The following is a 12,849-nucleotide window of genomic DNA, read 5'->3' as shown; positions in this document are numbered from 1 at the left end:
ATGAATTATTTTCGCAAAATGTCTGTAGAAATTTCATCAAGTAAATATTCGGCGAATAAATTAACTGCTTGATGAAACATTCTCTTGAAAAGAGGAACATCAAAAAATCTTGGATGTTTCACCCTCTCAAGCCAGTGCCCTCAAAAGCAGCAAATTAAGCCGCCAGAAACATAACCCACTGAAATCCTACGGAGACTGATTCATCTTGTTTGTACCTCTGTGTATTCCGTGTGTAATATCCACCACAAATCAGCCACCTACGCGGCTACCTACACAGAAAAAAAGTAAGTGTCACATCAAAACTTATATACTTGTATATACGCAATAATTTATAATCTTCGTAAAAGAATTTAATAATCTTGAATTTCAACTAAAATGAAATAATGAAATTATATCACGTTAAACGAAGAAAACAATTTTTGAATAAAGCAATTTTGTATAGTTCAATCAAGAAAAATATATTTTTATTATTTAAGAATAATTTTCTTGAATAGAAAGGAAACAATGTTAAATAGAAAATAACATATTTTCAAACTGTTTTCGCGTTGCGCGTTATGTTCAGTTTAGATTACCATCACGCGGCTGTCTTCGCGTGGAGGTTAACAATTTGGTAGAGTGTGATAATTGTGCATATAATAAATAATAGATATAAGATATAATCCCGTCAACGTGAAAATACGTCTCTTACCTCCACGCCCACGATCTTATTCCGTTATTATTTGACGCATTTTCTAGTCGAGAAAATAATTATATTGTATTCTTCAGGTGACAACTATAATATTGAAATAAGATTATAATATAGTTGAAATTCAAGATTATTAAATTCTTTTACGAAGATTATAAATATTGTTGCGTATATACAAGTATATAAGTTTTGATGTGACACTTACTTTTTTTCTGTGTACGTATGCAAGAATTATTAATCCTTGGGTGCATAGTTCATGTTACTAATGAAGTTTTCCAGGAAGCTTAAACAGCAGGAAAATGAAAAAAATTCTTCAATTCGATTGCAGCACGTCGAGACATAATTTTGGGGCTTTCGTAAAAGGAAGGACAAATTTTCATCGAAATTTGATTTTATGATATTAAGAGCATCATAAAAGAATGAGTATTGCGAGGATTCCAAAATCCTTCCTCAATACGCCATAAAGCTTGATGTCATATTCTCCATGCAGATATAGTTAAGTAAGATGTAAGTAAGAAAAAGATAAAAATAATGGCCTCTATGCACACTATTTTCATGCGAGACTACTTTGACATAACACACAATTAAAATCTTTATCTTTCATAGAAGGAAAAAAGTAAGAAAGTAGTGCAGCTGCATTTTGCGATTAAGTCATCCCGCAAACTTACGCAAGAGACGCTTTACGTCATCAGAAGTTTTTATCTCCGATGGGTTTAGAGTATGAAGATCGCCGCTTCATTAACGGTGATGAATACTTTTGCTTTAAGGGGTAACACCTATGTAAAATTTTCAAAAAATAATTTTTTTTCTTTTAAAATACACTTTAAGGTCTTAAAAATGAAGTGCAAGTGGTTTTATGGCGATAAAACTTTTTTTCCCAAAGTTATAGGCTCTCGCGCCAAGCGCCTCACCACAGTGCTTCCAAAGCGCGCGGCACTCCGAAACATTTGGGTTCGTAGGGTACAAATATTTTTACCTGCAGGTATCTGTGACGATTCTAAGCTGTCGAATAAGCGTATTGATGTTGTGAGTACTCTATTTCTTTCAGATGTATTAGTATAACTCTCGCACTACAGCTGTTGACAAGACGCTAGTCGGACGCGCATTGAGCATCTCCTTGATTTTTACTGTATAATTTAAATACCGTTGTTTAATAATTATTTTGTAAAGTTTCGTGTAAAAAGTGACAAAAGAAAGAAAGTATATACTTCAAAAAGCATCAAGCTCTCCGATCGCTCACTCAGCGATGCAGCGAAAGAGGCTCACTCGAGTTTAAAATCTGCGAAAAAAGACGAAGAGGATGAAAATCTTACTGTTGAAGGGCAACTTTATGGTCCTGGGATCGCAGACTAAAGGTAAATTCACTACAAGTAAAAAATTTCAATAGTTAATCTAAAAATATCAACATTCGAAACTTTAAACGCGTTTTTCTCAAAACAGCATTTTTAAAGTTGGCTAGCAGTAAAACTCAAACAATTTTTAACCAATTTACTTCACATTTTAACAGTACCTAAAAAATACAATTTTCTACAGAAATATGTAGGATTTTTTTGATAAGTTAAAAATGTTTTTAGTTACAGCTGATTTTACTCGACGTTTTTTGTGAAAAAATGGATTTCTTTTTAAAACTCCGCCATTTTATCAAAAATCAATATTTTCAAAAACGGCTACGTATTCCTCTAGGTATTGGAGTAAAGAAAATGAAAAGAATTGTTTGTTTGTTCTAGACCAAAAATTACGGCATTTATGCTGCTAGCCACGGACCACCTTGCCAAATCGACTGTCTCCTTCATGCTGCTGCAGATCCACCATTTTGTAAAATTTAATTATGAAAAAATTATTTTTTGTACTTTTTGACATGCCTCATAAAGTTATCAAACCCATTTTTTAACAGCACGATTCAGTAAATAAAAAAAAATTCCCAAAAATAGACCTCTTTTTCAGCCGGTTACGTAGGTGTTACCCCTATGTAGGCAGGTGCATTGTGTCGATGAGAAATTGGTTCGCTGATGCAGTGGATGTAAATATTTGTACAGTTGCTACGTGGCTATTATAACTTGCTACATGACGATTCATTGGTATTCTACCGTTCCGTTCCGTTCGCCGCAGGCTCTCGCACGATTTGTGGAAGCTAATAGGACGAATTTAATTAATGCAATCCGTTCACCTCCATGTAATTTCTGAATGAATTCACAGGTAATTAGTTTATATCACGGCGTGACGATCCAGACAGCACGAACGGTTCGACGTCAGCTTGAATTTATTACCCGAAAATGGAACTCAATTATTTCCGACCTGTGAATTGCGGATATATAATATTTGCTTACGTTTGTTCACGTTTTGAAATTATATGTCTTTTTAGTGAAAGGGTATAATTACGTATTACATTATTATCGTTTCCATTGATTAAATTAAAGTTCAAGTTTGTGTGAATATTTCACGCAAAAAACCATACAGAAACTCAAATATGAATTTCCTTGATTTATATTATCGAAATATAATTTATTAATATAATATATTAATTAATATAATATCAATATAAATTTTAATTAATAATTGCGGTCTTTATATTTATATTTTTGCAGACTTTTCCGGAGAAGAGCTTTACATTCGCGTTCTCTTGATTATTAGATACGTAAAGCAAATTGCGATGTTTGCGCGAGTGCGGGCGCAATAAGAAATATTTTTATGCCCTTTATCTTACGTTCGTCGGTGCGGGGACAGAAGAGTCAGGAATCGAAAGGAATCGATTTCACAGAGGTCAATTTCCACGATCACATCTCTCTTTATTTTCTCACGGTCCGAAGTAATCAAGAGTTTCATTTTTCGGAATTCCTGCCCGATTCACTCCCGTTTTCAGTCGTCAAACTTGTCACCACTTGTCAGCCTCAGCTTTCCGTCACCTTGCGCAAAAAATTCACGAACGCACGTCCAACAAAACAACACATCACCACTGTCGATATTCAATATCGGAATAAGTGGTCTCATTCGTATCGCCGAATATCTAGATTTCTCATCGTCGACTTTCGGCAAGCAGTAAACTCGTTCGGATTCGAACGTAAAGAAATCTTGGTAATTATGTACTTTAACGGACCCAGCCCCGATGACCTTGACCTTGCCATATGTTGTCAAGGTCACCCTCCTGAGTGACCTTGAAGAAGTTTTAGCCGTCGCTCGTTGTTTGTTAAAAAGTTATAAACAAAGAAAGTTTAATGATTGCGCACGAATTTTTAGCTGTCCACGTGAAGCAAGAACATGATACTGACATATGTTACAAAGGTCACCTTCCCGAATAACCCGCACTAGGTTTTAATCGTCGATCGTTGTTTATGAAAAAGTTATTAACAAAAGAAATTTCGAAAATATAGTAGTTATTTTGAAAGAATATTGAATATTGAAAGATATAAACGACGAATATGTATATGAACGAAGAAAGGAAAGTCATTTCTTCATTTAAAGCAGTGAATTGTTAATATATAGAATAGTTTCTTTTAATATAAGTACAAAGTATTCTTCACTTTAACCAAAAGCACAAACAGTTAAATACAAAGTATTCTCTGCTTTAACTTAACCTAACCTAACCTAACCTGGTTAGGTTATATTTTCCGAAACTGGAGCCCCGGACACATACGCTCGTTTTCGGCCCGCTTCGCGGGAGGGCGGGGGGGGAGGGGCAAAGTCCCTCCCCCCCGCCGGGGCCAGTGTAACAGATTCCACCGTGCAGATTTTGATCACCTGGTACACGCCACGGAGTCCGGCGGATTTAAAGCTAAAATTCCATCAAATATACTCTTTCATAAACGTATATGGTATCGTAAAATTATGCTTTATTCATTAAACATTTTTGTTAATAACTTTTTAACAAACAACGAGCGACGGCTAAAACTTCTTCAAGGTCACTCAGGAGGGTGACCTTGACAACATATGGCAAGGTCAAGGTCATCGGGGCTGGGTCCGTTAAAGTACATAATTACCGTTAATTCTCTTTACTTCTGCTTTGTTCCGAAAGCACTATCCTATCTCTTCTTTATCAGAACTGCACGTATTTACACTACTTCGAGTTTTATTACTTATAAAAACTTGTAAAAACGGAAATATAAAAGAGAACTTTCAGGATGATTTAAAGTTCCAACATAAACATGTAAAACCTTGCAAAACACTCGGAGCGGTTTTTATTATCCGCTGATGGAATCAGTCAGTTGTTTCAGATTATTCTCCCCGCATGTTAGGTTGAGAACTTGAGGGTGCATTATTCTCTAAAACTAAAGAATGGCTCAAAGGAAGCACTTTCTCTGGAGCAACCCTTTTAACTACATCGCGATGCGATTAGACTGATTGGACCTGAAGCGATAGCCGAGTTTTCCAGTCAGGTCTCGAATCGATTCTCGTGCCGGAAAAGTTCGTGGGTTTCATTACCGTCGCCCAACCAGAACTTGTGGAACATTCATCAACAATCTCGCGTGTACATCCCTACATACCTGCTACACTTCTGATCCTTTTGCGGGATTGTGCCGCAAATCCTGTTCTTTCGCACAAACAGGTGAAGGTTCTTCGTATCGGAAGAGATTTGCCGGAGAAGCAGTAAAAGAAGTCGGAAAATAGATTTTAGAAGTCGGGGAAACCGATTTCGACAAATAAAGAAATAAAAAGAGAAAAAGAGAGAGAGAGAGAGAGAGAGAGAGAGAGAGGATCTGATGTCAAGCTTCAATTTTCGGTGACAGTCAACTGCGTTCTAGGACGACTTTAATCAATCTGACAGACGCACAGGCGGCTTCCGATATCAACGCTGATCACTGTCAATTTATTTAATACGCCGGGTTTTGTTGATTTTTTCATATTCCGACTGATGGCAAGAATCTATGGGCAGATTCGTTCTCCTGGATACGAAGAAGTTGTAACACCGCGCTCAGAATTGCGATTCCCTCACGTTGATCTCTCATTCCCCCGAGAAATTCGGTGAGCAGAAAATCGGTTTGTGTACTGGTATTTTATTAATCACGATCGTTCTCGTATCTCTGAAACATCGTAACGAGCGAACTTGGAGAACTTTTCGACATCCGCGATCACGATCGACACGTTACAGACACCCTCATTATACTCTTCCTGATCGATACGCTTGTAAACCTAATTTCGTGACTGCAACTTGCAAAATGGGGAATTTATGGGGTAATAAATCTACTCTGGTTGTAAATTACGTTGGCCATGATCTTGATTCCATAGTCGGTTACGTTAAAATTCGATATCGAGTACGAAATGCGCGTTGAACCTTTGTAAACTCACATCGTTATCATATTCACGCCCTCATCATAGTGCAAATGTATCGTCAACAACGCTAATCACCCTCTTTATCTGCACATAAAACTTTCAATCATCAAAGAATTTTCTCTTTTTTTGTACGTTCGTTATCTATTATTTCCGCTAAGAAAGTATCGAGTTTAAATCGACCGCACGTCTGGCCAATGACTTATCATCTTTCCTTCGTGTCTTAATATAGATATGGTATAGATCAGTGGTCGGAATTACTTCCACTTTCGAGGCGATTTTCAAAAGCAACGCCTACTTTTATCCCCTTGCCTCTCTGCACCACCGGCGAATCCACCAAGTGACGGTCGCGGCGCTCGGGCGCAGGAGTGTCACATCAGTCATATGTTGGCTGGTACTTGCGCTGGACGCGCTTCCTAATTACTAATCTATTCTTATCGAAATATGTTTTATGTTTTTATTTTTATATATGCTATCAATATATTTATATTATACAACGCGACAATAGCTTTCCACGTCACCCATGAGGTACTATTGCCGACGCGTTTTTTTAAAGTGGTATCCCCAATAGGCCTACATTCCACTGAAGAAGAACGACATTTAACTTTATTTTTGTAATTGGAAATACATACTATTAAGGGGGGGAGCCTGCTTTAGAACGTTGAAAATAAGGTATAATTTTACGAATTTTTTTTGGAGAAACTATACAGCGGATCATTATAAAACTTTGATGCATTTATTAGTACATGTTTAAAGATAAAAAAAATTATTTTTTTATTTGAATATATCGCCTGTAGAGGTCGTCCTGGAGGCATCTTAGTGCAGCCGGCATTGTAAATTGGTGAGCATTCTCCCGCCTCCAAATTTCATCCAAACTGAAAAATTGAAATATTTTCTTGTTATTTATGAATTCCCATCGTCGATGAACCTTTAATATTCATAAAAACATTAAGTTAAACAATTATTTTTGCATGAAAAAGTTCAAAAACTTTGCCTAAAAATCGTACTTTTGTGTTCTAAGCTCCACCATTTTGGCACTTTTCAACTTTTTTCTTCTCTCTTTGGTTCATCGACGATGGGAATTCATAAATAACGAGAAGATATTTCAATTTTTCAGTTTAGACGAAATTTGGAGGCAGGAGAATGCTCACCAATTTGCAATGCCGGCGACGCGGCTGCACTAAGATTTCTCCAGGACGACCTCTACAAGCGATATATTCAAATCAAAAAATAATTTTTTTATCTTTAAACATTAACTAATAAATGCATCAAAGTTTTATAATGATCCGCTGTATAGTTTCTCCAAAAACAATTCGTAAAATATACCTTATTTTCAGCGTTCTAAAGCAGGCTCCCCCCTTAAACAATTATGAATCAGATCTTCTGAATCGTTCATGTGAGTCTACAAGTGTCGGTATGTCGACATTGATGTTTGAGATGTTTGTTTGCATCAATGAAGATAAAGACTTGTCGTTTAATGCAGAACGTTTATCCGTTTTTATATATTTCATTTTAGAAAAGGAACATTCACATAAAATTGAAGAATCTACAATTCCAGAAGGAAATTTGCAAACTGCAAACAGATATTTCTCTTAAATCGCGAACAGAGAAAGGAATAGAATTCTTTAAAATTTTAGAGAAATCGTCTTATCTCAAATTAATAAATTTCAGTCTTCGTATTTTCTCAATGTTTGGTTCTACTTATTTATGCGAATGTTCCTTTTCTAAAATGAAATATATATAAACGGATAAACATTCTACATTAAACGACAAGTCTTTATCACTAACCACGCAAGGGTGCCAGATGCACATCGTGAATATCAGAGGCAAAACCAATCGTCGTCGATTTGCATGCAGTCGGATATCCGGCGACGTGTCACCTTCGAAATTTCACGATCACGGGATGCGGGATGCGAGATCGAGAACGTGCCGCTGCATGGATCGCATGTGAGAACCGTGCTGGCAACGTGATTGTCAAAATGATCCGAAGGACACGCGGAATTAATTGCGGGTCGCGCTGTCGGGATAATCAGTGTAGCGTCCCAGTATTTGAATTCTAATTGTTCCACGAAAATGTAGCGTGATTAAATTTCATCTGGCGGAAAAGCGGAGCGAGAGCCTGAACGCGAACGGGATCGAGAAACGTCGCGCTGGAGCGTATTAGCCGTAGTGATTATAATTCTAAACTTAACCGTTTTGGCAAGGTACATATTTATTGCGGAAGAAGTAAAGTGTTCTGTGCAGAATGGGTTAAAACAGTTGCGCGATGCAGCGGATTACCATTTGAATGATTCCTGCATCGCAAACAATCAGAGAAACCACAAAGAAATTGTATGCTGCACGAGGTTCAAGAGCAATCAACTACTTCTCCATTGAAATTAATACGTCATTGCATAATACCTTGGTAGCAATTTGCAACTCATCTTTTTTAACGGTAGTTTTAATCTGAAGAAATGAGTGCTTGAAGTCTTAATCAGAATTTGATTGGAATAATTATATCGAAGAAATATGATAAGTGACAGGAAAATAGCGGGATTTGAAGAGAGATGAAAAGTATTGAGATTCTGTTATTTCGTAGTAATGTTTATTTCTCTTGATTCGATAAATGTGTTGCAAGAAAAAGAGAGATCCATTTTCCTTTGATAAAACCAGGTATGTTACTTTTTCCTCTTTTACTTTCTTTGTTATTAAAATGTCTGCTTTACATTTCAACAGAGGCAACACTTTTTCACAAGCGAATTAATTTGATTTGCTAAACAGCATTTAATTTTTCTGATTAATAGATGCTCGGACCTTCCGGATTTCGCAAATCTTATTATTCTCGGACTTCGAGATTTTTGAATATTTACTTTTTATGTGCGTATATTTTTAGGCCGTTAAATCCTTCGGCTCTTGCCTGGATCCTCGAGCTTTCATCTAGGATAAAATTTTCATTGTGGATACCTTACTCTAAATATGCTTAAGATTAAAATCTTGTTAGTGGGATTTATTTTCTTGAGGCATCCGCGATATAATATCACCAAGTTTATAGTTGACTATACTTCATAATCCGGAGAATATTTTATAATCCCATGAGAACGTCACTGACACATAAGTGCGTTTTTTAACACGTTTATACATTATCAATAAATTTAATTCTATTGCGAAAATTTACGGTTTAGTCTATAGGGAGATAATACTGATCTTAATTTAGCGTTTATCAGTCAAGAGTTAAAATTGAAGAGACATTGGTACTGTTCTTTCTTTTGGTAACTTATACATATATCCGTATCGCCTGTCAGTGTTGTGTCGAAAAGAAAATTTCCGAGATATCCGGTGCGTAGACAAAAAAATAATGACGGCGTATCAGACGTTTTAACGGATGTGTCACATTCGATGGAATCCTAAACGTCGAAAGTTATCTTACAGCTTACGCAAGAGAAACTCGATAAACTCCGGGTAGGTAACGAGACGCGTATCACTCACATGTTGTATATTACACATGATAATTTCTAACATGAAGATGAAAAAAGAAAGTAAAGCAGAAATGCGCAGTTATTTGGAAACGACTAATCATATAAAATGACAACAGTTTTTGATAGCTTAAATTGTTTAACTATACAACAAATAAGTAATAAATAAATTAGAGAAACAAAGAAACAAATATGTGTGGTAAAATTTAAGTTTTACGTTTTCATAAAAGCTTGCATATATAAATTACTGCTACATTCAATTGGTTTTTCTGCAGTATGCAAAAATTATTCCGCGGAAGAGCTTTAAAGCTGATAAAAAATGGATGATGAAGAAGCAAAAGTTTGAATACTATTGGCTAACCATATCTCGCGGTTGACTGCAATTAAATCCGGATTTTAGTTGAAAAAAAGCATGACCGGTTTTTAATAGACGAAGATATATCGGATCAGACACGCACGAGTGGACGGTTTTATGAAAATTTATTTATGAAAGAAATCCGATCACAACTGCAGCAACGAATGTATAAATAATTGTGAGAAATCTATAAGCTATAAGCAATACAGCAGTCTAAAGATTTAATATCTTTACATTAAAATATTTTTGAATTAAAACCATATTATACTCAAAAAGAAATTTACTTTTTAATTAAAAAATTAATTATTTGCATGTTTAACGTTAAAAACTATCGAATGATTGGCATTGTACAATGTTCTCGTAAGATTGATCGAAAAATTCGTAGAAATTTGTATAAACGGCTTATTAAGTTCAAATTATCCTGCAAAAATTTCCAAGTCAATGCGGAAAATTATAAAAGCTATGAAAAATATTCTACTTCCTTCTTTGTAAAGCATAACAATTAACATAACGCATAATTGCCGTTCTTGGAATAAACATATTAAGCTAATATTCACCACGCCTATTTCGGGAAATCATTTTTATTTACAATCGCGAGAAAGAAATGAATGGAGGTAATGCGCCGTAATTCTGCAAGAGTCTCGTAACGGCCGTGGGAGAATAGATGTAACGATAATTATTTTGATACTGTGAGATTAAACTGAAATATATGTGACTGTCTTAAGCATTCCTCTGCCCCAGTTTTTGAATTACATACCTTACCCGCCCGCAGAACCTGCGAATGGCATTACAAATTTCAGAATCTGATAATTCCATTCTATACGCAAATTATGATCCCTAAGGCCCCGTAACGATCACCATAAATTCCGTCTGAAAACATTCTCGCCCGTTGCGTAACTTACTCCAAATTTCGCCTCCGAATGACACGTATCCCTGTTCGGCGGAACAAAATCACAGCTAATTATGAATGGACCTCGTGTCTAATTGAAACAATTATGCAGCGATCGCGTACGCATACGAATTGTTTGCGAATTGAATCGTCACTTTATTATGAAACGGTGGAATTTTTAATTGAACGCATTTTTGCTTTTCATTTAATTTCTCTAATAAATACAAGTTAAATAGGGTAAATTAATAAAGGTGGAAAAGCTGTTCTCTTTACTCAGAGAGTTCGCATTTTTTTTTAATTGCAATAAAACAGATATGACAAAGATTTTTACGTCCGTTTTTATTATATTGGGAAATATGATATGACGAATATTGAAGAGAGAACCACTACTCTTGTTTACAGCTATTTCTAGTCTATGTATCGCCGACTATCGATGGCAAAAGTCATACGCCACTGGCTCGTACAAATGAAATTTTATAACGTGGATATTTGTGATGTCACAGTCTCCTGTACCCGATGAATTTTACTGGAACATAACGGAAATATCAAAAAATAATCACAACGCTGCACCGTATAGTGTATCTAAACCGCGAACAACTCGGATATGACACGATGGTGGTTATACCTATAAAATAACATTACCTTTGGTGCCGAGAATACGTATAACAACATTTTTATATTTCTGCCTCCTCATGCACACTCACATGCATGTTCACTCTCACGAAAATCAGTACAAAATCAAGATAGAACGAACAATCTCTTTTGCAGAATATCCTCGATACATATTAGGTCTTTTATCTGTCACGTGCGAGACGATATTTCGCAAGAGTTACCTTGTGTTATATAGCGCGCAGTAATAACTATACAAATTATTATTTTATTACAAAATGCCTGATCTCTCAAAGAGTGTCTTATTAATTCCAATTACAAATTAAATTAATTACGGCTCGAGGAGTCTCTCCCACTCACCTCGTCGTGTCCTGGCCGATGAAGTCGACCTCCGCGCGTGTCATTGCAGCGTTCTGTCCCGCAGTCACCCCCGACGGATAGTCCCGAGACTCGTTCTGGAGAACATACATCAGAATGCTCATGGCGGGCTTTCTCGAGAGGTCGCGGAAACGTGGGAAGTAGAGCCAGAGAGATGCGGTGCAACGATTGCAGTTACCACCGTTCCGCTCGCTAATTCGCCGCGGATGCTGCGACGCGGATGCGGAATAATGACGGACGCAGCCAGCTTAATGAATTTTCTTCTGCCGACAAAGGGTGGCGAGAACGAGGTAAGCTCGTCAAGATTAAAATCTTCTCGTTCCTTCTCGACGGCAGTCCTATTTACCGTCTCGGAATTCGTCGAATTTGTCGGAACGCCGGCGCGTGTTTTCATTAATGCGCGCGCTGCAGCAATGCTTTAATTGCGTGCCGCGTTAATTGTTTCCGCCAATCGGTGTATCATTATTGTCGTTGCGATAGTCGTTAAACGTGTCTCAGTTGCGACATGAACTCCGCGTCCGCTAGCACGTTCACCGTTTCTTCGCGGTCTCTTCTTCGGTGCTCCGCAATCACGCGGCGATTCTTCGTCGCAGGAAACGCACACGAGGACGATCAGCGGGTGGATATAAAATTACACCGTAAACCATTTATTACGCGTCCATTGTTACGCGTATCGTCCTTCGGTCGCGATCATTCCTGCGAGCTCCAGAAGGATGTCGGACGTCCCTCTTCTGTGCACTTTGTATCCGCCAACACGATCGACCTCGCGATCACCGGAAGTTCGTAACGACCAAGTTTTACAACGTGTTGTATTTACCGTGCGGTAAAACGGGACGGGGACCATGAGCGGCGTTCTCCATGAGATTTATGCGAATAGCGCGTATTACATTCAACGATGTAGCACGTGGCGCAACGTCCGTGATTCGAGTCTCTCGATCGGCAGATGCTGGGACATCTTCTCTTTTCTTTTTTATCACTTTTGTTAAAACTTTTTACGTAACTTGTAGGGTATCGCTATGTCGAGGTTGATGTCTCTCAACTGCACTGCTTGAAGTCTTTGTTACTCGCGAGCCAGCCAGTACCGTTGTACTGTCAAAATGTCCACATTAATTTTCAGTGATGTGGGGGAGATTTATCTGCGACATGTTTTCCCTCTTTTAGCAAAACTGTGACTGCGAAATGGCAACTTGTACGCGTCAAATTGCATGCTTGTGTGCAA

At 37.3% G+C, this 12,849-nt stretch overlaps 1 protein-coding gene across 8 annotated transcripts in view; it reads right to left on the bottom strand.

Moving 5' to 3' along the window:
- LOC105278776 (trissin receptor) overlaps positions 1-12,849 on the bottom strand; it is a 52,983-nt gene that overhangs the window by 37,981 nt on the left and 2,153 nt on the right. For 3 of the 8 annotated variants that reach the window (XM_026973679.1, XM_011338107.3, XM_011338106.3), the window contains one exon: positions 11,613-12,802. In XM_026973679.1, the coding sequence (XP_026829480.1) occupies positions 11,613-11,734 (122 nt within the window). In that variant the 5' untranslated portion in view covers positions 11,735-12,802. The remainder of the gene's footprint in view (positions 1-11,612; positions 12,803-12,849) is intronic. The other 5 variants (XM_011338108.3, XM_011338111.3, XM_011338110.3 and 2 more) reach the window with 2 other exon arrangements.

This window comes from Ooceraea biroi, chromosome 11 (assembly GCF_003672135.1).
Source record: "Ooceraea biroi isolate clonal line C1 chromosome 11, Obir_v5.4, whole genome shotgun sequence".
NCBI classification, from domain to species: domain Eukaryota; kingdom Metazoa; phylum Arthropoda; class Insecta; order Hymenoptera; family Formicidae; genus Ooceraea; species Ooceraea biroi.
The sequence above is the reverse complement of the archived record's forward strand: the minus strand, read 5'-3'. Positions and strand labels throughout refer to the sequence as shown.